Here is a 26928-nt window from a genome sequence, read left to right as displayed (position 1 = left end):
CAGCTGGAGTGATTGGACAAAGGCAAACCGTTTCACTGTCTCTGTTAGGGCCGTAAACATTAACAGAACCCAATGAGCACATGCCAACCATATGTGAGAGCAATGCAGTGTAGATCTAATGTCAATTAAATTTGAAGCAGATTTAAACAAAATTCAATATCTACTCTTAAATATTAAAAAAAAGTTTATTTTGATTGCATATTCGACTTATATTTGCAACATGTCGTAAACTGCGTTTCTATTCCTTAGAGATTGTAATTCCTTCTGTACAACAAGTATGGACATCTTCTTATACTACACAGTACAATATTGACGCTAAGATACTTCCAATAATGACTCTCAGTGGTATTAAATTTTATAACATTTAAGAAGATATAAAGGATAGTTCAAGTTCTTGTACCACTTGTAATACGTTAAATGAATAAATATACTGTACTGCCTTTTGGTAATTAAGGAACAATGTTCGAAATATTATATTGAAAAACATGATATTGACCCCGATTTTGACAAAATTGTACCAAGTTGGACATATACATCAAATTCGCTGCTATCGTGAACCCCTCCTCTCGAGCTCCTTCGCTCAAATCTTAGACTTTGGCGACATTTCCCCAAATTCGTCATTTAAACCAAATAAGGTTAATTGTTTTCATTGCGACATACATGTAGATGATAGTAGATCACGTGAAGTAGGTAAGATAGCATGATTAAGTTGATTCTCATAAGTTTGCTGTTTGCAAATAGCATAACACACCACAACAAAATTGTTGTTGCAATGTTTTGTATACGTAATTGGACTACATGCTGTCCAATTTGGAAATAATTTGATGAAAAAAATTCCGAGGGCAGCCAAAATTGGACGAGGCCGTAGGCCGAGTCCAATTTGGCTGTCAGAGGAATTTTTGAATCTAATTATTTCCAAAATTGGACAAGCATGTAGTCCGGTTACATATTAATTATATAGCTTGTAGTCAGTCAATCCAGCATAAACAATAAACTTATGTCCAGAACGGGAAAAGCATTCAACAATAGTAGGCATAACACAGCACATGCAACTCACTCAGAGCATTGTCTTCACAAATAAAACTTAAACAAAACAGTGCAATTTTATTCACCTGAGTTTGCGAAGCTTGCTACAAAGTGAGTGAAAACACTGCATCAATCAATGAAAGTCGTAAACAAAGTGTCCGAAGAGCTTTACAACTTCTTGAATCTGACATACTCCTTTCCACTATCTCGTTCGTACTTCATCGCCGTCTTTTCTTTTCGAATTTCAGCAAAAAACGACAAAGAATTGCATCTAGCTCATGCCTTACGGCGATGAAAATCTGACAGATTTCTTGCTTCGCTTCGCTGCATTTACGTTTACCCAAGTTTTGTACTATTGGAGGTGTTTTGCTCTTGGTTTTTGCTTCTTAGTGTAGCAAGCTCCTCTACTGACAACGTAGAAAATTTCTCTTTGTTGTTTCTATTGCTGAAAAGCTCAAAAGGAATAGAAAAACGTAGCAAACTTGCTCCATAAAATTCCGCCATTGTCGACTCACAATGCGACCAGTTTACAGCGCTGACGCTATGCTTTGTGCTAATTGGCTAATATCCATCACATGTTGTGTTTTCTTCGATTTGATTGGCCGAGACGAAACTGTCCAATTTATCTTAAATTGGACAGATTGTGAATTTTACCAAAAAATCCTAATTGAAACTATCCAAATTTAATCCCAAATTGGACAGTTCCCAGAAATTAAGGAAAAATAGCTGTGCTGACAATATAGGATTTACTGACGGCTATATAATTAAACATGTAATGACATAACTTTGCTGGCTTGGAAAAAATTTCGTCAAATTCGTCATTTTCGACGATTTCGTCAAATTTGTCATTTTTGACAATTTCGTCAAATTTGTGGTTCCAGAGAATATCCATACCCCCCACGGAAGGGATTTGCCTAGCCTGCCTAGCCTGCCTAGCCTGCTCCCGAGTGGGGTATCCGCGAGCAAAGCACGTGGGGCACGCGAACGAGGCTCCCGCGCCCCCGTACTCCCTCTCAGGTCCCGCTATTCCGCTTACTTCGCTCGCGGAAATCCCACTCGAGAGCTTCATTCATTGCTTTAAAGCTTTGGGTCTTTCGCCAAATTCGCCGCTTCGTTATTTACGTCGTTTTCGTTGAATTCGCCGCTTTCATGGTACCCCTCCTCTCGAGCTCGTTCGGCGAAATTTTGCCAAATTCGTCATTTTCGTCTAATTCCTCGTTTTTGTCGAATTCGCGGCATTCGTAATACCCTTCCTCTCGAGCTCGTTCGCTCAAAGCTTCGACTTCGGCGAAATTTCGCCAAATGCGTCATTTTCGTCGAATTCCTCGTTTTCGTCGAATTCGCGGCTTTCGTAATACCCTTCCTCTCGAGCTCGTTCGCTTCGGTGAAATTTTGCCAAATGCGTCATTTTCGTACCCCTCCCCTCGAGCTCGCTCACTCAAATCTTTATATTTGGCGAAATTTCACCAAATTCGTCATTTTTCGTCGAAATCGCCGTTTTCATGGTACCCCGCCATTCCGCTGTGCCGTTCCGTCATTCCGCCGACTAGGTCTTCGTTTTGTTGGTCTTTGTTGTCTAGACACCCTTTCAAGGGATAGCAACTCATCTTTGCCGAAACACTGCTTCACTTCTCTGAAGCGAAACGCGAAGAAATACTGACCAGACTACCTAGAAACCGGTAACATCTCAGTTTTGAACATACCGTAAAATTCCAGTTATTAGCCCCCCCACTTATAAGTCCCCCCGGTTATAGGACCATCAACCTGGAAACAAAAAAATACATCCGATTATAAGCCCCCCCCCCCCGGATATAAGCCCCCCTCTACCGAATGACAGTATTGATCAGGGCTAAATGTTGCTTTTTTGTGCGTTTTTAACTTTAAAAACGTATTTGATCAACACTCCCGAGGCTTGTTTCGAAACGTTTTTTTTTCATTCCGCTTATAAGCCCTCCCGGATATAAGCCCCTCCGCTTATAAGCCCACCCAAAAACCCTTACGAAGTTGTATAAGCCCTGGGCTTATAACCGGAATTCTACGGTAGAGGTAGCAATAATTGTATTTTTTAAGAGACAATGCTCAGAGATTAGATAAGCTTAAGCTTGTTAATTAAAGCTCGCACAATAACGAAAGGCGCAAGAGATACCGTAAAATTCCGGTTATAAGCCCTGGGCTTGTACAACTTCGTAAGAGTTTTTGGGTGGGCTTATAAGCGGAGGGGCTTACATCCGGGAGGGCTTATAAGCGGAATAAAAAAAAAAAGGTTCGAAACGAGCCAAGGGAGTGTTGATCGAAATACGTTTTTAAGTTAAAAACGCATAATAAAGCAACATTCAACCTTGTTCAAACTGTCATCCGGCAGAGGGGGGCTTATATCCAGGGGGGGGGGGGGGGGGCTTATAATCGGATGTATTTTTTTGTTACCAAGTAGATGGACCTATAACCGGGGGGCTTATAACCGGAATTGTACGGTAATTTACAATTGCATTAAAGAGGCATAACTAGCCTGTATAACGTCCAGTGAAATCAGGCAGCAACACGGAGTTTTAGCAGAATGCTCTCCTGTAATAAGATAATTTTGAAAGTTCAGTATTTCAATTCAGTATTTTGGTCACCATCTTGTTTTTCAGAGCATTATGTGTTGAAGATCGATTTCTGTTCGGGTGAACACAAACATGGCATGGATCCAGATTTCTTAAACCCACTGCAAAATTTAACCACTCGGCAAAGAACGGCAGCAGAACCTTAGGAATATCCCTTGCTTTTTCTTCAATTTCAACGGCGAAAAGAATCAAAAGATGGTTCTGTAGTAAAACGTTTTATACAGCACTTCAAGAAAGTGAATGAATATTTACGCATGAGTTCACACGTCCGAATTTTCAGCCAGGCGCTTAATGTTTGAAGTTGTCATGAAAGTTATCAAAGCGTGACAGAAATTGTCGCTCGTATATTAGTACCAGTAATAACATGATTTCCAGTGCAATTTGAAATAAATCAGCACTTGTAAATTTATCAAAGACGACAAATTGCAAATTTGTTAGCCTTTGAAAAATTTACTCTTGCTTATTTATTCCAAACTGCACTTGAAATCATGTGATTTATACTGCTACAAATTTCTCAATATTTCTCTAACTCATTCGTTTTCTTCCCTAGACTTGATATATTAATCCTAAAATCACCATCGCATTGAACGTTCCTGTCTTCTCCTCTGAGTTTCTTCTTGCGAGTAGTATTTGTGTTTTCCCCCAAATAATCGAATAAACGCCCGCGAGGATACTCTCGGCCCAGGCCATCACTCGTTTTCAAAGTGAGCTATGTGACAACTTTTATTCGTCACTTAAAAGCTAATGCCTGGTTCACACTAGCGACATAACAACATAACGGCAAGGTCACGCAAATGCATAAAACATCTCCCATTGATGTTTTATGTCACCAGTGTGAACACAATAACATAATGACATAGTTGGAACATAACGACATAACCATAACGACCTAAGGAAAGAACTGAACTTTTCTTTATGTCGCTTTACTCGGCTTTAGGATGCCTCCCCTGGACATTTTCGTCTTCAAAGCCCTCTTCGTTGCTCTAAGCCCGCAGGGCCTTGGCACGAAAAAAGAAGGGCTTTGGGGACACAGGATTTTCATTCCTAGATTCTAGGACTTCCGGTCTTTATGTCTGCAGTTACGATGTTTCAAAAGGATGTATGAGAAAGTCGTTGCGTTTTTGACTTTTGTTGAAGAATTCTTTGTTTCAAACAGCCAAAAATCATATTGCCCCAGAGCCCTTCGTTTCTCGTGCCAAGGCTTATGGTGGATTTCCACTGACGCGTAAATTTTTACGTGCGTGAAAAAAATTAGAGACAATGTATGAATGGCCTGCGTAAACGTGTACGCAAGCCGTTCATACATTGTCTCTAATTTTTTTACGCACGTAAAAAATTACGCGTCAGTGGAAATCCACCATTAGTCGGCTAAAAGGAGCGATAAGGGCTAAGGGGACTTCACCGCGGTCAAACGTCTTCAGGCAGCTTTACTTTCGTTCATTTTGAAGTATTAGTATGAGCAAGAATAGACAAAATCGTTGCTGAGTGTAAACATTTTCCCATTGCCTCAGGCAAATGTTCCGCATCCGAACCAAAGTGCTTTGAAAAATGGTGCCAAAAAGTCTTCATATAGCTATTTTCAAAAACGTAGAACTTTTTTAGTAAGGCTCCAAAAAACTCGTTAGGATACCGGTAATGTATCAGTCGAACTTTGAACTGTGACAATTAAAACCTTATCTTTGAAGTACTTTTCATGTTTTTGCATTTTTCTGTCGTTTGACCGCGGTGAACATGGGGACGAGAATGTTCACTGGATTTCAGGCTTCCGGAGCATGCACGTAAGATTAGGCATAACATAAGAATGTTTCCGCATTCCTTGTTTAATAATAGCTCCTGTGGTTAAATGTTGTTGAATTTGACATCAATTCAAAAGGAAGATCTATTTCAATTTTAAGTTTCTTCAAAGAAAATGGATGTTTTTCGCGTGTATACACGGTTGATGTTAGTTGCCCTTGTGGTTTCTGGAGCACTTCAACTGTCTGGTAAGATTAAAGTTCGAAATGTTGTTTTCGTATCACCGTGTTTTCGAATACTTCGGCAACTGCTTTAGACAAGGTTTAAGTTAATATATAGTCACCACCACCCAAGTGAACCCATCATGTTGCTCTTTATTCTGATAACTTAAGTTGTGTTATTTCAGAATCATTCACTTGGACAAAAACACCTAAAAACCCAACAGTTGTGGTTGAAGGAGTCAACAGCAAACGAGTGACACTCATTTGGGACTTCTCTGCTTCTACAAGTAATTATAGCGTCACCATTAGAAGACAGAGACCTGGTGAATCGCAAGAAACCCAAATTGCATATCGACCTCAAAACACCGCGTTCAACTATACGGACCAGTCTTTCAAAAAAAAGTACGAAGCAAGTCTTCCTGCGACGCTGGTGTTAAAAGACGTCAAACGTAATGATGAATATGTATACACAATCCGAATGCTTTCCGTTAAGGGAAAGCATTTACTGACCGACCAAGTAACTATTGACGTGGTTGGTAAGTAAATGGAATTTTTGTTGAATGTGTTAAATTGTACAACATCAGCTTAGGGCTTTTACACCCCGAGCGGGGGGGGAGGGGGGTACTCCCTAAAATTAACTACGGGGGTGTACCGCTGAGTCTTTGAGACGCTGGACCTGTTCCAGAGAAAAAAAGCTGAATTTGGGACCCTGTTCCTGACAAATATTGCAAAAATAGTTTTTCCGTTCCAGACAATATAACCTACAATGGAAATATATATAGTTAGATATAAAAACACTAAGAGTACATCACAAAGCGCTCACTTGACTTCGTCTGTCGCTTGGAGATTAAGGGATGAGGGGAGTTTTAGAGCTAAACTTGATCGTGTTTAATCAGCATTCTGGGGAACATTCGACCCTGTTCCAGAGTCAAAAGGGTGATTTTTATACCCTGTTCCAGAGTCAGAGAGTCAAAAACCATACCCTATCTTTAAAATGAATGCAACTTAAATTAACGCGAATTGATTTCGAATAAAGGAAATTGTAGTGTATTGCGTTACCTACGTACGTTGTATTGCATCACACAGCGTTACTATTGTAAGAACATTTCAGTATTACTCAATCGTACTGTAAAATTACTTTCCTTAGTAAAATTAATAATTTAATCACGAGATCATGTCAAGAATATAGTATCTTGATTATTGAATAAATTACAGTTTAATGACAGCAATGAAAGGAGTCACTTGAAAACATTACAAAGATTAAAGGGGCAGTAGCACGATAGTTCTTTTAAGTTTTTGTTGAAACTATGATAGAATTATTTAGGGTGCACTCAGTGATCAACAATATAACCTTTGAAAAACGAAAGGAAGGCATAAATTCATTCACCAAGGTGTGAATAAAAGTAATCAATGGTTTTTAAGCGGTTTCCTTTGAAGGAGCATTGTCAAACTTGAAAATGTCAGCCCAACATTTTCAAGTTTTAGGCCACTACTGCCTTATTTTCGTAACTAGTAAAGTACGTTTTAGCAGGGCCAGGCAACTATTAGTGCATGGATTTCCAATAAATACCAACACCCTCATTGCATTATAAAATTGCACTAATAAACCATGGTGACATTGTCCCTTTTATGTGAGAGAGGGGGAAAATGTTCGAAATGAAGAAAATTAACGCGATTGTTTATGTCTCAAAAGATATTTCGGCAGTTAAGTACAAAAAATGAAAAGCAAGAATGAACTAGAAATATCGAATATATGACATATCTTTAGGCTTTCACATTGTAAAGATTGAACATTAGTGTGCAAAAAAGAGGTTATTGCTTCCTAGTTGCTGTATGTCTGTGTTCGGACAGTGTATCCAGAATTTGAGGTGAAATAAAGGTCTCGAAAATTAACGCTCCACTTTAATAATGGCAAGGAAATTATTGCTCACAAAAATTAACGCAACTTAAATTAAAGCGAATTTTAAGAATTCGCATTAAATAGAGAATACTACATGGTTGTGCGGAGATATCTCCAAGCAAAACGTACTAATAACGAGGTTTTTGACGATTTCCCGAAGATTTCCGTAAATTTTCAAAATGTTGTCCGAAGAACATTCGAATGTTTCCGAACATTTTCCGAACTTTTCCGAAGATTTCCCAGGAAGATCCGAAGATGTTTCGACTTAATATCGATAAACTTTGGCTTATTCACTATTGAAACATGGCAAACTTGTCAGCACGTGATTGGTGATATCAAACACACGTAAAAGTTATCTTAATTTTACACACGTCGTGATACTGTTTTTCTCGGTGGTCAAAATCCCAATAAACAACCGCAGTTATTATAATAATTTCCTTTAATGAGGTAATGATATCTATAATAATATAAATCAAAAACATTTTTCGAATCTGATTGGCTTAAACGATGCAGTTTTAAATAAATTTGATTCAGAAATGAGTCAATACAGTAAAAAAAGAAAAAGAGGAAATTCGGTGCAAAAATGAGAAACAAACAGAGCATTTTGATTGGTTAATAAACAAAGGCACTCACAGAGGGCCAATCAAACGCTTCCACGCGAACTGAATAGCGCGAAGTTTGGCTCTGCTTCGAGACGCGAGTAAAAAAAGTGGCTGGCGTTATGAGCACAGGAGATGACCTGAAGTCAACTTTTAACACCAGAGCACTGAAAAACACGGGTTTTTGGTTCTCTCCTTGGCGCGGCCTTGGCGTATTTATGGTATGATGAATAATCAAACTCGAGCGTTATTGCCCCTCCTGGCAATTTATGGGTAATTTGACAAGGGATTTTTGCGGGGGTTACTTTTGGGGTCCTGAGTTCTGCCTTCATTCGATCATCCCCGTCATTTACAAGTCGGAGTACCCCCCCCCCCCCTCTCCCCCCTGGGCTCAAAATCGAGTGAGCGCAATATACGAGTAATGAAGCCGCGAGCTGCGAGTAGCGCAAAAGCGAGACTGCTCTGGTTTCATACAGCGTTTCTAATGTAGACTTGCTGTTTGAAAAATCGCATCAATGACACATTGGTACCTCTGCCCAGATTCCAACATGATACTCCCTTACATTCAATTCACTATTGTTATAACTTGTATGGTAGGTTTACCTTTGAAAGGGCTTTTTTCTCCTTGCGTTTTCAGTTTTTGCAAGGCAACTTGAATAAGTCTTCCAAAATATTCTTAAGTTTTATTGCACAGGAAGACACACAAACGCAGTCGATGAAAATCGTGAAGAAAGCATGACCTTCGCCATTAAATTGTTTTCAGTGTAATGACAGATAGGCGTCATCACTTTGTAGACTGACCTGCAATCAAATCACTCCGACACCAGAGTGTCGGGCTTCAGAAGTGCTGTATGAAACCAGGACAGTCTCTCGTTTCGATTTCCTTCTGGTGCCTGTGCTACTCGCCGCTTTGGGCTTCGCCGCTCGTATATATCGCGCTTGCCCACTTTCGTGCACTTAGAGCCAGCTTGCAGTCTATTTTGCCGTATGTTACATTAAAACATGGCGTATCTTAGCAGTGACTGACTTTTTCTTTTTTTCCTGCTTTTATTAATTTTTACAGTATAGTCAATACTTAAGGGTCGGTGCATTTTCCCTGACCCCTGCTACATGGATTCCCCGACGGCCCTGATCCTTTGACCACTATATGGACTATCTAAACGGACCACTCTAAACATTTTGACAAAGTTAAATTATAATAGAACAGCTTTCAATTGAGTGTTGTAAAACCAAAACCAAAGTTATTACTCTGGCTAATGACAAAAGAACATGGACAATTCAGTTAACCAATTTACGTGGTGTGGTTGAATTCTATATTTGGTTCAAACTTTTTGAGCCAGTTTGATTGTTATTTCCCCTTGTTGGACAAGGTTCGTTGGGGAAGTCCATAGACAGGGGGTCCGCGCGTTGTACCGACAGGACTCTTACTCGTTTGAAAGTGTAACTTGCCTAAAATTTCATAATTTGTTTTTCGGTGTCCTCATATTATGTCTTTTTAGTGCCTCCAAATATAACTGTCGCCCCAGAACGAGAGCCTCAACTTAACATTGGACAAAACTTTACACTAAAATGCAATGCAGCTAGTGATCCACATCCAAAACTCACCTGGACAAAAGATGGCGTCCCAGTGAACCAGTTTAATGTGCCTGGTTACTTGCTTCAACTGGTTAATGTGCAGAGGAAAGATGCAGGATCATACAGATGTACAGCTAGCAATGGATATGGTGAAGATGCCACCAGTGTTAGCATAGTCGGCATAGAATGTAACAGTGAGTACATGTGTCATGTAAAAATAGTTTATCTACCTAGGGATTTTAGAAAGCTCTCGTAAAAAATGTGGGGAAAAGTAAGACCACTGTTTACGAAGAAATGATGGAAAGGAGATATTCAAAAAGAAAACTAATAGAGTGAATTCGTGTAACCCGTTTTTTATATGTTAATGAGTCGTATAATATTCTAATGTTTGTGTACAATAAAACAATACACGAGTGGTCAGAAAACCTCAAAGAAATCACTTTAATAGTTATACAGAAAATAAGTATAAACAGGACGTGTTTTTCTTTAAGCACTTCAAGAAAATGTTCAACCTAAATCGAAAAATTAGCGGTCTGGTTCAAATCACGCAGGATTTAGTCATTTCACATTGTTGTTTTTCAGAAGATGGGAAAGGAATTTGCCAAGAGTAATAGAACACGTGCACAGCTATTTTCCTGCTGATTAATCCTTTTGTTTGCTAAACAAAAGTTGTTTGTCATCGTGATTTGCTAAAGCTCCCCATTGGATTGCTCGGCGCGCAGAATTGTGTTACAGTCAAGTTTAATTTGTTTTTCTTTACGCGATGTTGAATATAAAATGTTTAAAATCGCAAGACAATTCAAGGCATGATAATTTTAAGCCCCGTTATCTGTTTTGGTTTTTACATATTGGTTAATGCTTGAATTTTAACCTGACTTCCACATGCAAATACTTACGATTTGTCCGCAGTTTTCTGTTTTCCTGTACAGCTCATTAAAATATTACACGGCGCATTTGCATATAAAAAACGGGTTACACGAATTCACTCTAGTGGCTAAACATTCAGACCAGGTACTGTAGATTGCAAATTAGTAGTTTTAGGCATAAATTATGTACTTTGCTCAGCTGGCCATGAACTGTCATTTTTTTTTTATTTAATAATTTTATTTAATAAGTTTTCAATTATAGTCATCGTCAGCGTAAGACCAGAGGACTTCCCTTTTTAGCGAATCAAAACATTTCTTTCTGCAATTTTTTTTATGAATCAGGTATTGACTGATATCAGCATAATTATTTGTAAACTCCTTTCTGTATTATTGAAATATAATAGAAGTATCATTAAGATTGCAAATTAAAATATTGTACAGGTTTAAAATTAGTCCAAACAATACAATGCTGTATACAGTAATCAGAAAATGTATCCATACAAATGTGTTTGTTTGTTTTTTGTTGTTGTGGTTTTTGGAGCTCAAAATAAGAAAGTTGGAATAAGAATACAGCTGAGAATACGAAAGGGCCTTTTGATGATGTTTAGTACACTGCTATACAGATGTGGAAATGCATTGATGTACCTTGCTAATTTTTTAATAGGTTTTGATTGTGAAGCTAAAAAAGTTGGAATAAGGTTGCAGAGTGAAGATTGGAAGTCAGCTTATTCAAACCAGTCGTCACCTGATTACAGGACCTTGAAATCAAAACTGTTATCAGCAGTAAGTTATTTTAATGTGCATGGAAGAAGTGAACCAACTAATCGCTAAGAATTATCGGGCGAAACGTCTTATGGATAAGACGGTCATGCAAACAGGGCTTTTGTTACTGTCTCATTTTCACATTAAAATGGTTTGTCACTGACTTTTTTCATTGCTTCGCCTTATTCTGAGGCCACCATCAGTTATGACAGCGATTTCTTTTTTACACGCTATTTGAATAAAAACGTAACAGAAGGCTTGCATTTGTAGGCTTAGGGGATTATGATGTGATCGTTCCCAGCGTCTACGTCTACCGTAGAATGCCAGGCTTAAAAAAAAAGTCACTCGTGGTAATTGGCCTCAAGTCTAACAAGCTTAACGTTATCAAAATCCATGTTGTGGACATGGCCGGCCAGAAACGTTAGCGTTGTGTTTAAACCTTGACACTGGTTTTCTGTGTTCTGAAATTCGGATCGTACAATGGTCTTTCTGTTTGTTATAATATACAAAACTGCACTGTGTGCAACTGATTTTGTTTAAGGCCTGATTTTTTGACGCTCATCTTGTTCTTTAGAGCGTGAAACAAGGCTGTTGATGGTTACTTGTAGTTTGTACGCCAGCCGACCTGTGGTTGTTAAAAACACACGACCAATTCTTTTAGAGACGCCCTGCACATAATGAAACACCACATATCCATTGAAATTGATATCGGTGGCTTAACACCCTATCGCAGTTGTTAGATTGTTAATAAACGACACGGGATACCGGTAGTTGTTTACGCATAGTACTATAAGGCCCCGCATCTGCAAATGATCCCAAACCACTATAATGATCCCCAAATCGGACCGCAAATGATTCTCGACCACAAAGTGTACCGTTTTTACTCGTTGCGTTTTCTTCTCGTCTTCCTTCGTTTGTTGTTGGGGAAGCAATGTGGTGAACGCGGTTTTTTTGTGGCACAAAGGGTGACACGAGAGGAAATCGAGATAGGATCGGTGTGCCTACTTACGTTGGGGTCTACTAGAAAATGTAAGCCTTGTCGATTAGAGTTTTCTAGTTCCATTGGGAACAGTATTTCCAACTACACAATCCACTATTTTTAGACAAACTGCAAGACATTGGCAACAGGTTTAACTCGTTCGCCAAACTGGGCCTCGTGGTTAACTGAGAATCCGGCATGTACTAAAGCCCGAAACAACAAAACGAAACCACCGAAGCGTGTGAAAAGAAACTACCAAATCACGCTATTACCGTGCGGTAAAACGCAGTTAATGAAACATGACGACAGTTCGGTGGTAGCCTATGCTTAGACAACAAATGATATATAGTACACAATACACAATATTCATGGCGAGTAGCTCGCCACGTAGTGTCTATTTAAGTAATGGTACAACCTTACCTATTGGTCAAACTTTGAGACACTGTCTTGCTATAAAAGCAGCGGAACAATATCCCAGGCCATTGTCCTGGCAGCTTTTGCACGAAACAAAACATTTTGTAACAATTAAGTTTTTTACCCACCCTCCCCCCAGTAGAGAGGGCTTGTGTTGTGCGGTTTATATTTTATATATCGATAACCTGGAGTCACTCTTTGTGGTTCGGTTAAGTCTGTGTAGCGACTTCCTCCAAGCTTTTGGCATTGCTTGTGTCTTGCATGTGTGAACTCTACCAACTTTTTATGTTTCAAAGAATCAGCCAGCATTTTTTGGAAAATATCATTAAGTGATTCTGTACCATTCATTCCTTTTCATTTGTTTTCCTGTATCCAGACCAGTTGTGACTTCTCTCTTTGATAGTTTTAACGTTAAAAGTAACTGGCTTTCCTTTTGTTGTCTTTAGATTTGGAGTGTTTACACCAAGAATCCTGATAAACAACTGTACAGAGTGGATGTTGACAATTTCAGGTAACTGCACTGACAAAAACTGCTGTGTGCACAATTGTGATAGAGCAGAGATGTTTTTCTTACAGAATAAAATTTAATTGTGAGACAGCCAGACCTTTATAGTTAAGTGTAATTACATGATTATACAGCACATATTGCAACACAATAGGCCTTTTTCACTTTTTTACATCATTTCAATTTCATTGTGATTCCCTGGAGAATGAAGCAATGAAAATTGCTTATTGTTCAAGCCTAAAGAGCTTTCATAATTCGTGGTCCAAATATTCTGTCTTAACACAGCCTCCCACGCAGCCGGCAAGAAAAACGATTTCCCATAAAACGGCTGCATGGGTGACAAGTGTAGGTTAATTACAGTTGTTGATTTATTTCCACTTAGTTCAGTTAAAGCATTCCTTATACGTGAACATCATCCCCCCAACTTACCCTGCATGTGCGAGGGCGTATTCTTAATTAGATATTATTTTTACTTGTAGATCTGGCAGTGTTGTGGCTACTGTAGAACTGTTGTTTGGAAAATCAGCTACTAACCCGTTAAAACCACTGCAGGATGAAATAAATGGAAAACTTGGTCCATTCACGGTTGACCAAGAGTTGGTTCTGAATCCAACTATTCTGCCCCCCACATCATCAAATACAAGTACCTATACAAGTAAGTATAGTAAGTATACAAGTTCATTTACAAGGTTTTCGTCAACCTCTGTGGCTTTACTGTAAGTGAAGTTTCCAGGCTTTTAAAATATGTTACAGCATTCAGACACTTACCATACCAGTGTGAGGTATCCTTTGTAACATTTATCCGAATATAAAAACATTCGACTTTAGTACTTATGTGTGTTCTTGACGATATTTGGAAGGGGTGTGAAAAGCAAGCAAATGATTAAATCACACAGTAATGTATTTCAATCCTCAACATTTCCAAGACTGTTTATCACCTTGAAGCTTTCCTTGCAAGGTTTCAGTGCACTCATAAAGAGAGAGTTGATCTTCTATTTCTCGTACACTTTCATCTTCTCACAGTACTGTTCACGGTCCACTATTTTTTCGTATTTTTCAACTTTTTATTCTAATTCATTCGAATTCATAATAGTTTATAGTTTTTAATACGTAGATAGTACGCCTTTTTTAAAACGATTTTTAGCATTCTTTACCTTTCTTTTTCTTTTTTTATTTTAATTTTGTACACGACCCCACAAGCTTGTAGCTTTTATCTTTCATCGTGTATAAATAAAGGTTGTATGTATGCCTTCGATCGTCACAAAGCCCTCGTGTTTCGCTCTCGCGCTCGCTACGCTCGCTGTTTGTCACACGTTCTTTTGCGTTGTAAAGGAGAGAAGCTGTGAACAGTCTTACTTCTCAGCAGCTACGTGGACACAACGAATATTGTTTGAATTCCACCACAGAAATGGGCCAAACAAGAAAATAGTTTTTTTTAAAAAAACACAGAACGCAAAGAGAATATAATCTAATAACAGTCGTTTATTGAGACGAGCTGGCATTTAGTACCCTCCAAACTGCTTTCATAAACAGTTTGAATACCATTTATAAAGGTCGCACGTTTCAAATGTGTTTTGTAGTGTTTCACTCAACAACTACAGCAAGTACAAGCATCTCAACGGGTAAGGAACAGTTTTTATGTTCTGCTTAAAGTGTGAACGTGTAGTGTAAACATTGAACGGGAACACTGTGGTAATTTATTTGCTCAGATGGTGCTTACTAATCTTTATAGTATCTTTTTATTGTATTGTTTACTGAAAAGCCTATTCCGAGATTGAGCAATTAAGTTTCATTCTACTCCATGTAAATTTGTTTCATTTCCATGGGAACGTCGTTATACGTACTGAGATTTACTCATGGAAATCGTAGGGAGTAAAATTCGTACTGATTTAGAGCTTAGCCAATCAGAAACGCGAACGATGAATTTTTACTAGTGAAAAAACATCGTTTATACACTATTAAAATTTCTTTCAACAACTATACCATTTAAGAAGGTCTAAAGCGTCTGTATTTTGTAGTGTTGCACTCAAGAAGTACAGCAGGAACAAGCATCGCAACGGGTAAGTGACAGCTAGTTTTTGTTCTTCTTGAAGTATGTAGCGTAAAAGGTGAAGGAGGCACGGTTGTAATTTACATGGGGCATAACTTATTTATTCGCATTGTTGACAGTAATGCTCATGCCAACCATTTTTATTTTACAAAACGTTTAAAAAGCAAGAACCGTACTTAAACAAGAAAAAAGCAAAAAAGAAACAAGAACAAGAAAGAAATATACTTAAACAAAAAGTTGTCGTTTAAAGGATTAATTGATTTTCCAATGTTTACTTACCCCTAAAAAAACTCATCCTCTTTCTTTTTCAATGCAAGATGGCAATTGGATCAAACAAAGACAAATTCTTCACGCCATTTATTCAGCTGTCATTTGCCTCTTTTTGGTCATCGTCATTGTCCTGGTGATTCTGCTTTGGAGAAAACGCAATAACCGAGGTAAGGCTTTTATACACACGTTGACAATTCTGGAAGCCGCCGTTCCAAGTTCTAAGTTGCATGGAAGTAAAAAAGGTATTATAAATACAAGTAAATGAACAAAATATAGTTGGAACTTTTGCGTACATGTAGACTGTAAAACAATAACCACTTATTTTTCGGTCGGTGATTGACACTGCTTGAGTTCCCTTAACAGATGTCCGGCAAACCTATTATTTTCCACACTCAGATTTTGTTTCAAGGCGTCATTGAAACAAAATCTGATTGTGGAAAACAACTTTCGAATATTCTATCAAGTTTTTTTTCCAATAATAAGTAATTTTATTATACGGCGTAGCCTGGCCTGTTCCAGGCGTTCAGTGAGTCGGGGAGCGGCGCGAAAAACATGATAAGCACGACGAATGGAAAAAATTAGCGAAGCGTTTGGAGCAAGAAACGCTTCCTCCCCCCCCCCCCCCCCCCTTTATTCTTCGCTTCGCCGCGGCTCTCCAACTAATCTAACCTGAAACAGACTCGCCGTGTAGCCCCGCGAGTGGGCGAGATGAATTAAATCCTGTGATTGGCTACTCAGGCAGATAAGATGAACTGCCGTGCCGGTTTCTGTTGTCTGCCGTGTTCTGAAAAAATAGCGTTCTTTATGCGAAATGATAAATTATTTGCTTGTTCAGTCAAGATGTCTGGATATTAGGATAATATTTGTTGACCCAATTTGCGTTTTGGTAAATGAACTTCATTCTTGGTCAATAATTCTTGATGACATGTTATGAAACCTTATGATTGCAGTCAGCTTGTTAGGGGTGATTTGTGTCCATGAACTCACCTCTGTTAAAGCGTGTGGCAAGAGGATTGAAATTAACGTCTTTGTCTTTTCCCTTTATAGGTCCTAGGAATAACACAAGGTAGGTAACAATGTTGTTGTGATTTTGATTTATTATTCATAGTTAAGATAGTCACACGAACATTGGATTACTATGGTAAGGATGCCTTACTTGTATTTTTGGGGAGGAATCTCGTTAGCGTGGGCATGATACATTATCTAGGTGACGTCATAAGCTATTTTTCTGATCTCATAAACTAGAGGCGGAATACTTTAACGGTTATGGTCCCATAGATGAAATGTCATGTATTTAATTAACCCGTCGAAGCGGAAAAATCGATTTCCTTCCATTTTTTACTCGTGAATGCATAATGAACGAGTATAGTGGGGGAAGTTGAGCCATCCGTCCTTCCTTCCATCGTTGTTAACATTATGCAAATTAGGTATGCTCACGCGCGCTTTCTAAATTTCGTTTCCCTCGGCTGTGGATAAAAATACAGCTTTACAAAGGTATCATTTCAAAGAAATAAGTGTAGAAAATACTTCACCCTGTACGTGAGAAACAATCGTTTCCCAAACGATGAAATATTACCTTTTCGTATATAATAATCGCGAACATTCGGAAACGACCAGTGACTTTATGTATGTGTTATTAAAAGACTGGGAAGGTTAAATCACGGCACGATTTATTAAAGGATAATCAGTAAAAGAGTAACGAAACTCTATACAAGACAGATGTGTATAAAATATCTGTGAAAAAAAAAATAAGAAGAAAAAAAGAATTTTAGCCACAGGGTATGAGAGTCGATCCCGGGTCACACGCTTCAGAACGTAGAGCAATACCACTGAGCCATCAGTTTGCTGGGCAATTAATATAATGAAAAAAGTAATTCTTATACCTAAGCGACCTGTTATGTGTTAACCTTCTTTTAATAAAGTTGAGTATTATTATTAATCCCTATAATGAATATTTTCCATCGATACTATACTGTTCAAAGGAACGATTCAAATATATCTAACGCATTCACGAGTAGGTCATAGACCTCTTTGATTGTTCATTAATAACATTTAGGTAAATGGTCACACGAAGCTTGTGCGATTTAAAACCTCAGAAAAATTAACTCGTACTTTGTTAAAAATTCAATTAGTCAGTGAACTGAACTTTGAACTGAACTTTAATAGTCATTGGAGGTTCCATATCATGAAATGCTATTTTTTCATGTTCTACGTACGGGCTCCCGATTTTCGGGTTTTCATCGTAATGTGAAGGAGGACAATTATTTTAAATATTTTTAACCTCGGAAAAGATCCCGGAAAACAGTGAATAAACTTAATTTTTTTGAGGACAATTATGTTGAGGAATTTTAATGCCAGGTCAGTTCATTTGCTTACTGTAATGAAGTTTTTTAATTCTCATTTACTCATAGGTGAGTTATTTAAAAAAAAAATTAATGATCCAATGTACGTATATATCATTCTTGGGGAATTTAAATTTTAGCGGAGCTCAAAAGGCGCCGAAGGCGCCTTGTGCGTAGCCCCATAGGCAGGCAAATGGTATCCTATCGAACCGAGAAATTTTGGTTGTCGCGTACGTCCGTACGATAGTACGTACGCACGGATTAGGCCTGGGAACGAGCTAGGCTCCGGTGGCAACCCGCGTCTTTTGGCGGGAAAAATCATTACTAATAGACATGATTGGACGTCTTTGTTATGTCAAATTGACAGCTGTCAAAACAAGGTTTCCGCTGACCAGTATCACATGATCATATCGCGGGCTCAGATGTAGAACACATCGAGGTTGAATGTTTTTTTAAAGTTGACCGCTGATCAAGTGACATTTTACCATTGAATCGCGGGCACAAATACTCTACTGTGTGGAATTACATGAAGCGGGAAGTGAAATTGGGGAGGTCCGCTGGTTGCTGTTCGCACGGCTAAATAAAATTTCATGATACGCTTATTTGAACTATCATTTGAACTTATGGCCATTCTGGTTTCTACCTAAACTTTCGTGAAACGGCAAGGTTTAATAACAGCAGAATTTTGAATATGGTTCAGAGTTAAAAGTCAGGAAACAAACTCACAACATGCCGATTTACCAAGCGTACGAATGAGTTCACCGAGAGGGATCCGCGATTATAAAGCACACGACAGTTTATTACCGATAAATTATTTCTGGATGTATTCCTCGTTTATCCCGGGATAGCAGCCAAAGAAAACAGATTGTGAGCGATCGAAATGGACGTAAATCTTCCAAGCTACTTGTTGAGTTTAAAGCAAAGACGATCAAAGACAAAATCCCGTTACGAAAACAAGGTAAGCTAAGCTTATTATTGATGTTCCTTTTTTAACAGATTAGAAAAGTTTTTGTTATTTAGATAACAAGCTTTCCATCTAATAGCACTCGTTCGTGTAACCTGTATGTCAGAACAAGGGCATACAACCTTATTGAAATTCGTTTTGTCTTAAACACGAGTTGTATTCAAAGCAGACAGCTTCTACTGCGATAAATTTGTTTATCCTGTAATTGAATCACCGAAGTAGGAGGAAGACAGCACGCAGCAAATTTCCGGTTACACTACAAGATCAAAATTTACAAGTGTATTTGCAAATTTGTAAGAATGTGTTCGAGTCAGACACAATAGGGGACATTGCTTAGCCTTAGCGAAATATAGTTTTCTCAATGACCTATACTATTTTTTACTCCGAACTTTGCTTGGTTTTCCTTATTTTAGTGAGTGAAAATGTTTTGTGAAAGTTTTGTATTTATACATGTAATCTGATAACAGCCGTTCTGGGAATAAATTGATAATTTTATTCAATTTTTCCAGGCATAGACAATCGATAAACCAATAATCGATAACAGTCCATAGCAATCAATATCAATCTTTGTATTGTTTTACTTAATACTAACGCCATCTAATATCTTTAAGGTAATTCCCTAGAAATAGAACTGCTCATAGATTTCCAACTAAACTTTGCCAGTTGTTTGTTTACCTTAAGGGAAGTTAAATTTTGAATTAAAAAAGGGGGCTCACCGTATTCGTTTAGGAGCAGGAAGACCTTGTATTTACCATATAATTCCTTATATTTCCTTTATATTTTTTTTGCGAATACTGCTGAAAGTGCATCTTTTCGGTGATAATGTATTATTCTGCCATAGAAATTGATCTGTTTTTTTTTTTTTTATAGAAAGAATTTGATCGCTACTTTCGAACTAACAGAAAAAATGATCTAGGTCACCGAACTCGTTTACGAGAAAATGATGATTTCTCTCTCGCACGAGCCAAGCCGCATAGAAAAAAGCCACCATTTTGTTTATCTGCGCGTGCTTATTACGCGTAAAATTCTGCGCAGTAAGCAAGGATGCGCAATGTAATACTAGGGAATCACCTTAAAATGAATATACATTTACACCTCCAGGGGCTCCTTGGTATAAGTGATTGTTATTGATTACTGTCGATTGCTACTACCAAAACAGGTAGAACGCGAATTCAAAAACATTGGTAACGGTTGTTTTTGGCGCCAAACGGCAACGATCTGTGTCACGTGGCTGTGCTTGTCAAATGAAAAAAGGTGAACGTACATGTTGTGGTTTAATTTTATCTTTGGTTTAAAATTTTTCAAACCAGTTTGATTTTTATTTCCCTTTGTTTCAGATTATGATAATGAATAGGAGACAATGAAAAATAAAAACCAAACTGGTTTGAAAAATTTTAAACCAAAAACAAAATTAAACCACAACATACACAGTCACATTCCTGAACGTTTCATTCAACAATTAATGAAGCTTTCGATGATGGTGTTCTCTGTAAACAGCAACGGCAGGACATTTATATCAGGAAAACCAATCGATGACAGCCTAAGAGGCAGTATAATCGACATGATTATTGCTGATGGCGGCCCGAGGACCACATACTACCGAAACAGGTATAGCGCAAATTCCAAAACATTCGTAATGGTTGTTTTTGGCACGAACAACGAAGTCAGAACGCAAAGGAATGTAACCATGTGCGTTTACCTTTTTCATTTGACAAGCAAAGCCACGTGACGCAGATCGTTGCCGTTTGTCGCCGAAAACAACCGTTACGCATGTTTTTGAATTTGCGCTCTACCTGTTTCGGTAGTATCGATTTTCATCGATTTTCTCAATCAATAACAATCGATAATATTTTTTTTCTGTGAGTTCTATTGTTATCGATTACCGATTATCAATTTGTGATTCATATCAATAGATATCGATTGTATCGACAGATTTGAGATATCAATTTCTATCGATTGACTACGCTTGGATTCTTGTAAATTACAATAGAGAAAAAAGCACTAATATGTTATGTGTAAGATCATGAACTTTTTTATGTTATAACAACCAAATTGATCAGTTATAATATAGGATAAGGACTTGGAAAAAAATTCGAGTTTGCCCTGTGGTCAACAAGCAGCTCTCAAATAATTTTGTTGGCCTAGGACAGTGCATGTGACACTATGTATTAGCAAACTTGTGACTGTATAATTAACTTGTAGTCAGATGATCATGATATGCCTGGGCCTTTACCCATTATGCAAGCAGGCATGAAAAATTAATTGCTTGACAGGAAAATCTACTTGCCCCGGACAACCAGAGGGGAATTGTGGCTATTAGCATTGCTATCTTGATGGTTGTGACTGGTACAATTTTTTAATCCTTTCAAAGTTTTCCAGCCTAAAGCAGTGACTAATCAGATATTTTTGCCTGAATTATTTTTTCTACAAGAGTAGCAGGTTAGTTTTCGATCCTGAAATAAAAAAAAGTTTAAAATGTGCCTGTCTGCAATGAGGAAAATATCATTTAAAATACATTTACATTCAAATGTACATCAAGGTTTGCGAGGTTAATTGAGTGACCGGTATTTATGGAGGTTGTAAGAGGCAGTTTGAGTTTATCATTAATTTCATATAAGCAAATCTGTTTCATTTCTAAAACTTGCTATATTAGGATTTCCATACCTTTTATGGGTTTTTGATATTGTGTACATTTTGTTTTTAGTGAGGGAAAACAGGAATTCAAGGGGTGCAGTTAATGTCTGTGATGATGAAGGTAAGCATTACATTAGTGTCAGTTTATACCTTTGTTTCTCTAAATGCTCTATGACAGAGTTTAGTTTACGTGAATCTACATTAGAGCATGAAACTTGTTTTTTAAGTGTAAAATTTTGGGGTTTGAATTTAATGATAAGTGTTTTAACTGCTTGGTAAGTTTATGTTTCCTTAAAATCATGGTTCCTATTGTGGAATTTAATATACACAATTTACATGTAACCGCACATGTAAATATACATACAAAATGTAATGTTTTCATTGTTCAAGAAAAGAGGGGATGGGGGGAGGGGTAGGAGGGCAAGAAAACCCAACAAGATCTGCTACCTGACCCGACAAATTACTGAAATACTTGTAATTATTTTGTGGGAGAAGTGCAAATTGACCTGTTCAAATTCCGCTTGTTAACAGCTAATCTTAATATCTACATGTAAGCTTAAGCCCTAACCTAACATAAATTGTCTTGTTGTGGTACTAGGCGAATAAAGAAATAGAATTTTAACTCAGCTGAAATTTCACAGTTGGGCTTGTTGATGAGCCAGCGTAGTGTTTTCTTAGCTACATCACTAAGAAAGGGGAGAATATGTAAGCTTTCGTGGAATTAATCACAGTGCTTTCAACAGCACCTGTCAGAGAGCAATATACATGTAAGAGTCTTAAGACACCTCATTTAATATGGAAATCATGAATTTTAGCCAGTGATTGACCCCAAAACACCCACCAAAGCTCAGTTATATGCCAGGTCTTTTTGATAGCACTATTTATGCCTTCAGTAGGTCAAAGGATTTTTTTGTTTCTGAACATATCCCCCAACACAGTCCCTGGCCCAGGCAAAAATTGGAAAAATATATCTCTTTTTTATGCATCTGCAGAGTGTTCTGAACAATTTAAGCTAATTTAAAATTATAAACATTCATTTGATGCCAATGATCATCAACAAATCTTATGTCTTTTTTGCCTTTTTCAGGGTTAACACGGGTAGCAGAATTTCCACAGAGTTGCAGACACAGAAAGAGATAAATGAACAATCAGATTATTATATTTTATTCTTCATTGCATGTACAAATGTACTGTCTGTAGAATACAATTTATTTATAAGGACAGGTGTAATTTTAAAGTTGATGAAATAAAGCCAGATAAGGTACAATCATGTACATAAAAAAATCATCATGCTACCTAAACATTTAATTCCCAGTGCCCACACTGCAAAGAACAATAATTATGATAATGAGATACACATTTCATCAATCTCTTAATGCCTGGTAAAATGGTAAAATGGCATGGTAAAATTTTTGCCAAGCAATCTATACCTGAGTTTAGAACTACATCTAACAAACAGTATTTATGCCTCTCCAGAATTTTTGCTAAGTTTACATGTAATGTAAGGGACTCATAAAGGAAAAAGGTGTTATCGTTTTGGGGACCCTATTTGGCAGAATGACATCTGGCAGAATGACATCTGGAATGTCAATATTTTGCTTGCCACTACCTTTTACTGAGTTTGCTAGCAGGAAGCTGTTATTTTTGGTGTTAGGGACCAGTCATTATTTATGTAGAGGGGGGGGGGGGGGGGACCGTCAAGGCTATTTCAGAGTTGCAAGAGGGGGGGGGGGGGTAAAATATTTTATAAAGATTTAGGGGGATCAGCAGTTTGAGTTGGGTAAAACAGTTAAATAGAAGAGTGCAAACACTATAAGTGAAACAGTAACGCTAAATTGTACAATTTTATGCTATAATTTCTATTGTTTTCTTTTGTTTAAACTCCACTATTATGTACAACTTTAGTGATTTGTATTTTACAGAAATACTGTTTGCACTCTAAACTCCATTGTTATCTCAAGTTTTAGTTAAATAAAGAATCCAGACCTATCTGCTTTAATATCTGGTTTGACTGCAATTATTTCTTTTTACAAAATGATTATCACTGCAATAGCCCAAGAAGTAATAACACATGATATAACAACAAGAAAGTAGTTCTTTTACACTTAAGGAAAATCATTGGAAAAGAATTATATTTTGCATGGTTACCGGTATTACATATTTGTGTTCACCATGAGAGCATAATTTGTAAAAACTATCACTTTTCCAAAGTTAAGGAGTTAATAATTGAGGTATGTTTACTATACACATAACTCATCCAAAATTTGCCCTATTGCTGAAAGAGTATCCAGAACAAGTGTGCAATTAAGATTGTATGTAACATGCATTTAATAATTACTTAAGGCATATAAAGGGAGATATGAGGTGAAGGAGGGGGGGGGGGGTCATCACGTAAATATTGAATAAAGAAGCAGGGGTCACTTGCTACTTACATGGCCTGGAGGGGGGGGGCCTTACCGAAATTTTGATCTTTCCAACATATTTTTTCCCTCCCCCTCCCCCCTCTACATAAATAATGACCGGTCCCTTAGGCAATAATAATACTGTCATTGTCACCATTCCATCGTATAGGGCCCCCATTTGGGGGAGGGGGGAAGCTACATGCAAAACGTTCCAGTTGTGTTATGTACAGCTGTAACATACCAGTTATGATGGGGGTATGGATATGTTCTAGAGCAACCCTTTCTTTGTTCTTGTTTAACTTTGAGAGTTGCGAGTGTATCTTTAGAACCAAGGTTATGCATAGACTACTAATGATATTTTTGATTGATCGATTTTTTTTAACTCTTATTTGGTGCTGTTGTTCATGGTGAAAAGGGATACGTATCGTATATAAAGAAAATAACATGAATAAAAAACAGTCTAAAAAATTATTAAGGGGAAATAACTGGGAGCTCCGCTTTTAGGCTTGCCTAAATCTATATATTAGTCTTGTGTATAGGCTACAATTTTTTTATTTTTATGCTGTATTTCAATTATTTCAATAAATTGATACGACCTCACCAGCATTGTGATTTAAAATTTTATCGTGTATGGTAAAGGATGTGATGCTGATGATGATTCCGCTGTTGTCTTCCTTTATCCGGGCACATGTTTATAGATATCTTCATCCGTGTTTTTTATTCATTTCATCTTCTTCTCTTATAGTCTCCGTTGTCATCGTCAAAACAATAAAAATATACAGGTAATTATTGGTTCTTAGTAATACCATAGTTAGTACCATAGTTACTAACTATGGTAGCAGGTACAAGTTGCTTAGTTTCCGATTACACCAGGACTCAGAGAAGAAAGTTAGGATTTAAAGAGATTTAGGTTGAAGGTTTGGTATGAGTGCTCGCTGGTATAACTGTCACTCTGTATTACAATAGTGGCTTAGTTTTTTAGACAAACATGTACAAACTTAAGAACTCAGTGTAGGACCAGCTACTTACTGACTGTTTACAGAGAATGGTATGATACTTCAATATGCCGTGTTAACTTTTTTCTTCATAACTGGTGTTTGTAACTGGTGTTATACATGTTGCAGGATCGAGAAATACCACTTCAAGTAACTACATCAGCCACAAACGCCTTTGACAATTTGATGTTGACAGCTGACGCATCGGCTGCTACTTTACATTCACCCCAACCAGGAGACTCTTTTAGCGGAAAAAATCAAGTCAACTTAGACGAGGAATACATGTCACTTAACCCCGCGACAAAATGTCAAAACTGGGAAATGAGTCGGGAACATGTTCACGTAGTTAAAATGATTGGAAAAGGTGCTTTCTCTCAGGTTGCCAAGGCAATGGCTGAGAATGTCAATGGCGTAAAGGGATTGACAATTGTGGCGGTTAAAATGCTCAAAGGTATGTGAAATTAGATCCATGTAGACGTTGGGCAATGCCCCGGGGAAAAGTAGTGGGAAAGAATCCCTTCTGACTTCTATCATGAATTTAAACTAAGTTGCGATGACGTGATATGTTTACAAGTTGAATAACAGTGTGACTGTCCCCTCCCTGCCATGAAAATTATCTTCGCCGACACCGTCATCAGACCTGGTATATTCCAAGCTGATCGGGTTTTTTTCCCTATTCTCAGAACTCCTTCATCTCGTTGACCCTCCTCTTAGTGCCCATCTGCTGTTCCTTCTGAGCTCTATGATGCTTACTGAGTTCAGTTCCCTGCGCGCATTTTCCTTTCCGGAGACTAGTCTAATATTACCTTATCGTCGCACTCCAAATACATATTGTCCCGTTTGTGTTTTTGTTCAAATCTCCTGGTCTTTTCTCTTCTGCTCTTACTGACCAATTGATCAATATATTATGGGTATTCGCCGGGTCTCGGAACAGTGGAGCAAACCGGTGATAACGTTGTTCTTGAAAATTTGTTCTCAACCATTCCTACTCAGCTGATTGTTTCGCCATTTTACTGTTTCGGATTGGCTTATACTCCCTCTTCAAGTGACTAGGGTTTATGGTTTGTAGCATTGAATCTCGTGATTTCGGTTGTTTTTGTCCTGCTGTGTTCGGTCGGAAAGTGCATTCTTGTAAATGCAATTCTCTTTCTGCTTGATACCAGAGCAAGGTCGTACGCAAATTCAAGACTCTCCAAACTGCTAATCGTTTGCACCCGATCCCAGTGTTTTGTTTTGCTACTGTCTTCTTCATTACCTAGTCAATCGAAAAGGCAAGAAAAGGCATCCAGACATCCTACACGCGTTTTTATTTATTTATTTATTTATTCATTCATATGCGTTTTCAACTATCATTTTGATCATTTTAACCAATCCTGTACTCCTGATCTATAAATCTGTGCTCTCTTATTCTTACAATACCGTTGCCCGTACTGTCGGGATCAGCTTTTGTTCGAATACGGAAAACATGCTCAGTTTTAAAGGGGCACTATCATGAGCATCACTTTAAAAAAAGGCAAAAGGCATATTTACGTTGAGAAAAAGGTCCAGCTTTGTTAGAAATGACTATATTAGCCTATTTATGTAACAAAAGGAGTATTTTCTTAAATGCGCATATAAGAATCTTTTTATCATCACCCTTATCATCGTCATTATCATCATCATCATCACCATCATCACAGGCATGAGATTTTGATTGCAAATTGAAAAAGTCAGACAAACTTTTTCAAACTCTACGTCTTGGATAAATCCTTAAAAACTAATTACACTTCTCTCTCCTCCTTGAGTAATTCACCTTGTATCTTCACCTCGGTGCTCTAGGCGCATCTCGTGAACGAGAAAAGCTACTTAGTCATAATGTTAGCTCCATTATGACCATAAATGCATCAAAATCCCCCCCCCCCCCCCCCCAAAAAAAAAAAAAAAAAAAAAAACAGTTGAAATCCGTGTAACATGTCGCAGGGACAAAACTGCTGCAAAATTCGTGTTCAATGAGCCAAAACCTATTAGCACACAAGGGGACATGTGTCCCCGCTACATTTGTTCCCTGCTCATTCTTAAGCCTTTCTATTCCCTCTTTAACTACGCAT

General features: G+C 37.8%; 1 protein-coding gene and 1 long non-coding RNA gene across 2 annotated transcripts in view; both read left to right on the top strand.

The window, feature by feature from the left end:
* Nucleotides 1-26928, top strand: part of LOC144662785 (uncharacterized) — a 269859-nt gene that overhangs the window by 3368 nt on the left and 239563 nt on the right. The window contains exons 2-4 of the mRNA XM_078523706.1: nucleotides 5525-5611; nucleotides 5770-6120; nucleotides 9583-9852. Of these exons, the coding sequence (XP_078379832.1) occupies nucleotides 5525-5611; nucleotides 5770-6120; nucleotides 9583-9852 (708 nt within the window). The remainder of the gene's footprint in view (nucleotides 1-5524; nucleotides 5612-5769; nucleotides 6121-9582; nucleotides 9853-26928) is intronic.
* On the top strand, nucleotides 18412-22885 carry LOC144662865 (uncharacterized). Its single transcript, XR_013572535.1, has 3 exons — nucleotides 18412-18804; nucleotides 21515-21565; nucleotides 22532-22885. It is a non-coding gene; the product is annotated as an uncharacterized LOC144662865 (long non-coding RNA).

This window comes from Oculina patagonica, chromosome 8, assembly GCF_052425735.1.
Source record: "Oculina patagonica isolate OP01 chromosome 8, crgOcupat, whole genome shotgun sequence".
Taxonomy (NCBI): domain Eukaryota; kingdom Metazoa; phylum Cnidaria; class Anthozoa; order Scleractinia; family Oculinidae; genus Oculina; species Oculina patagonica.
This window is presented reverse-complemented; position numbering and strand designations above follow the sequence as displayed.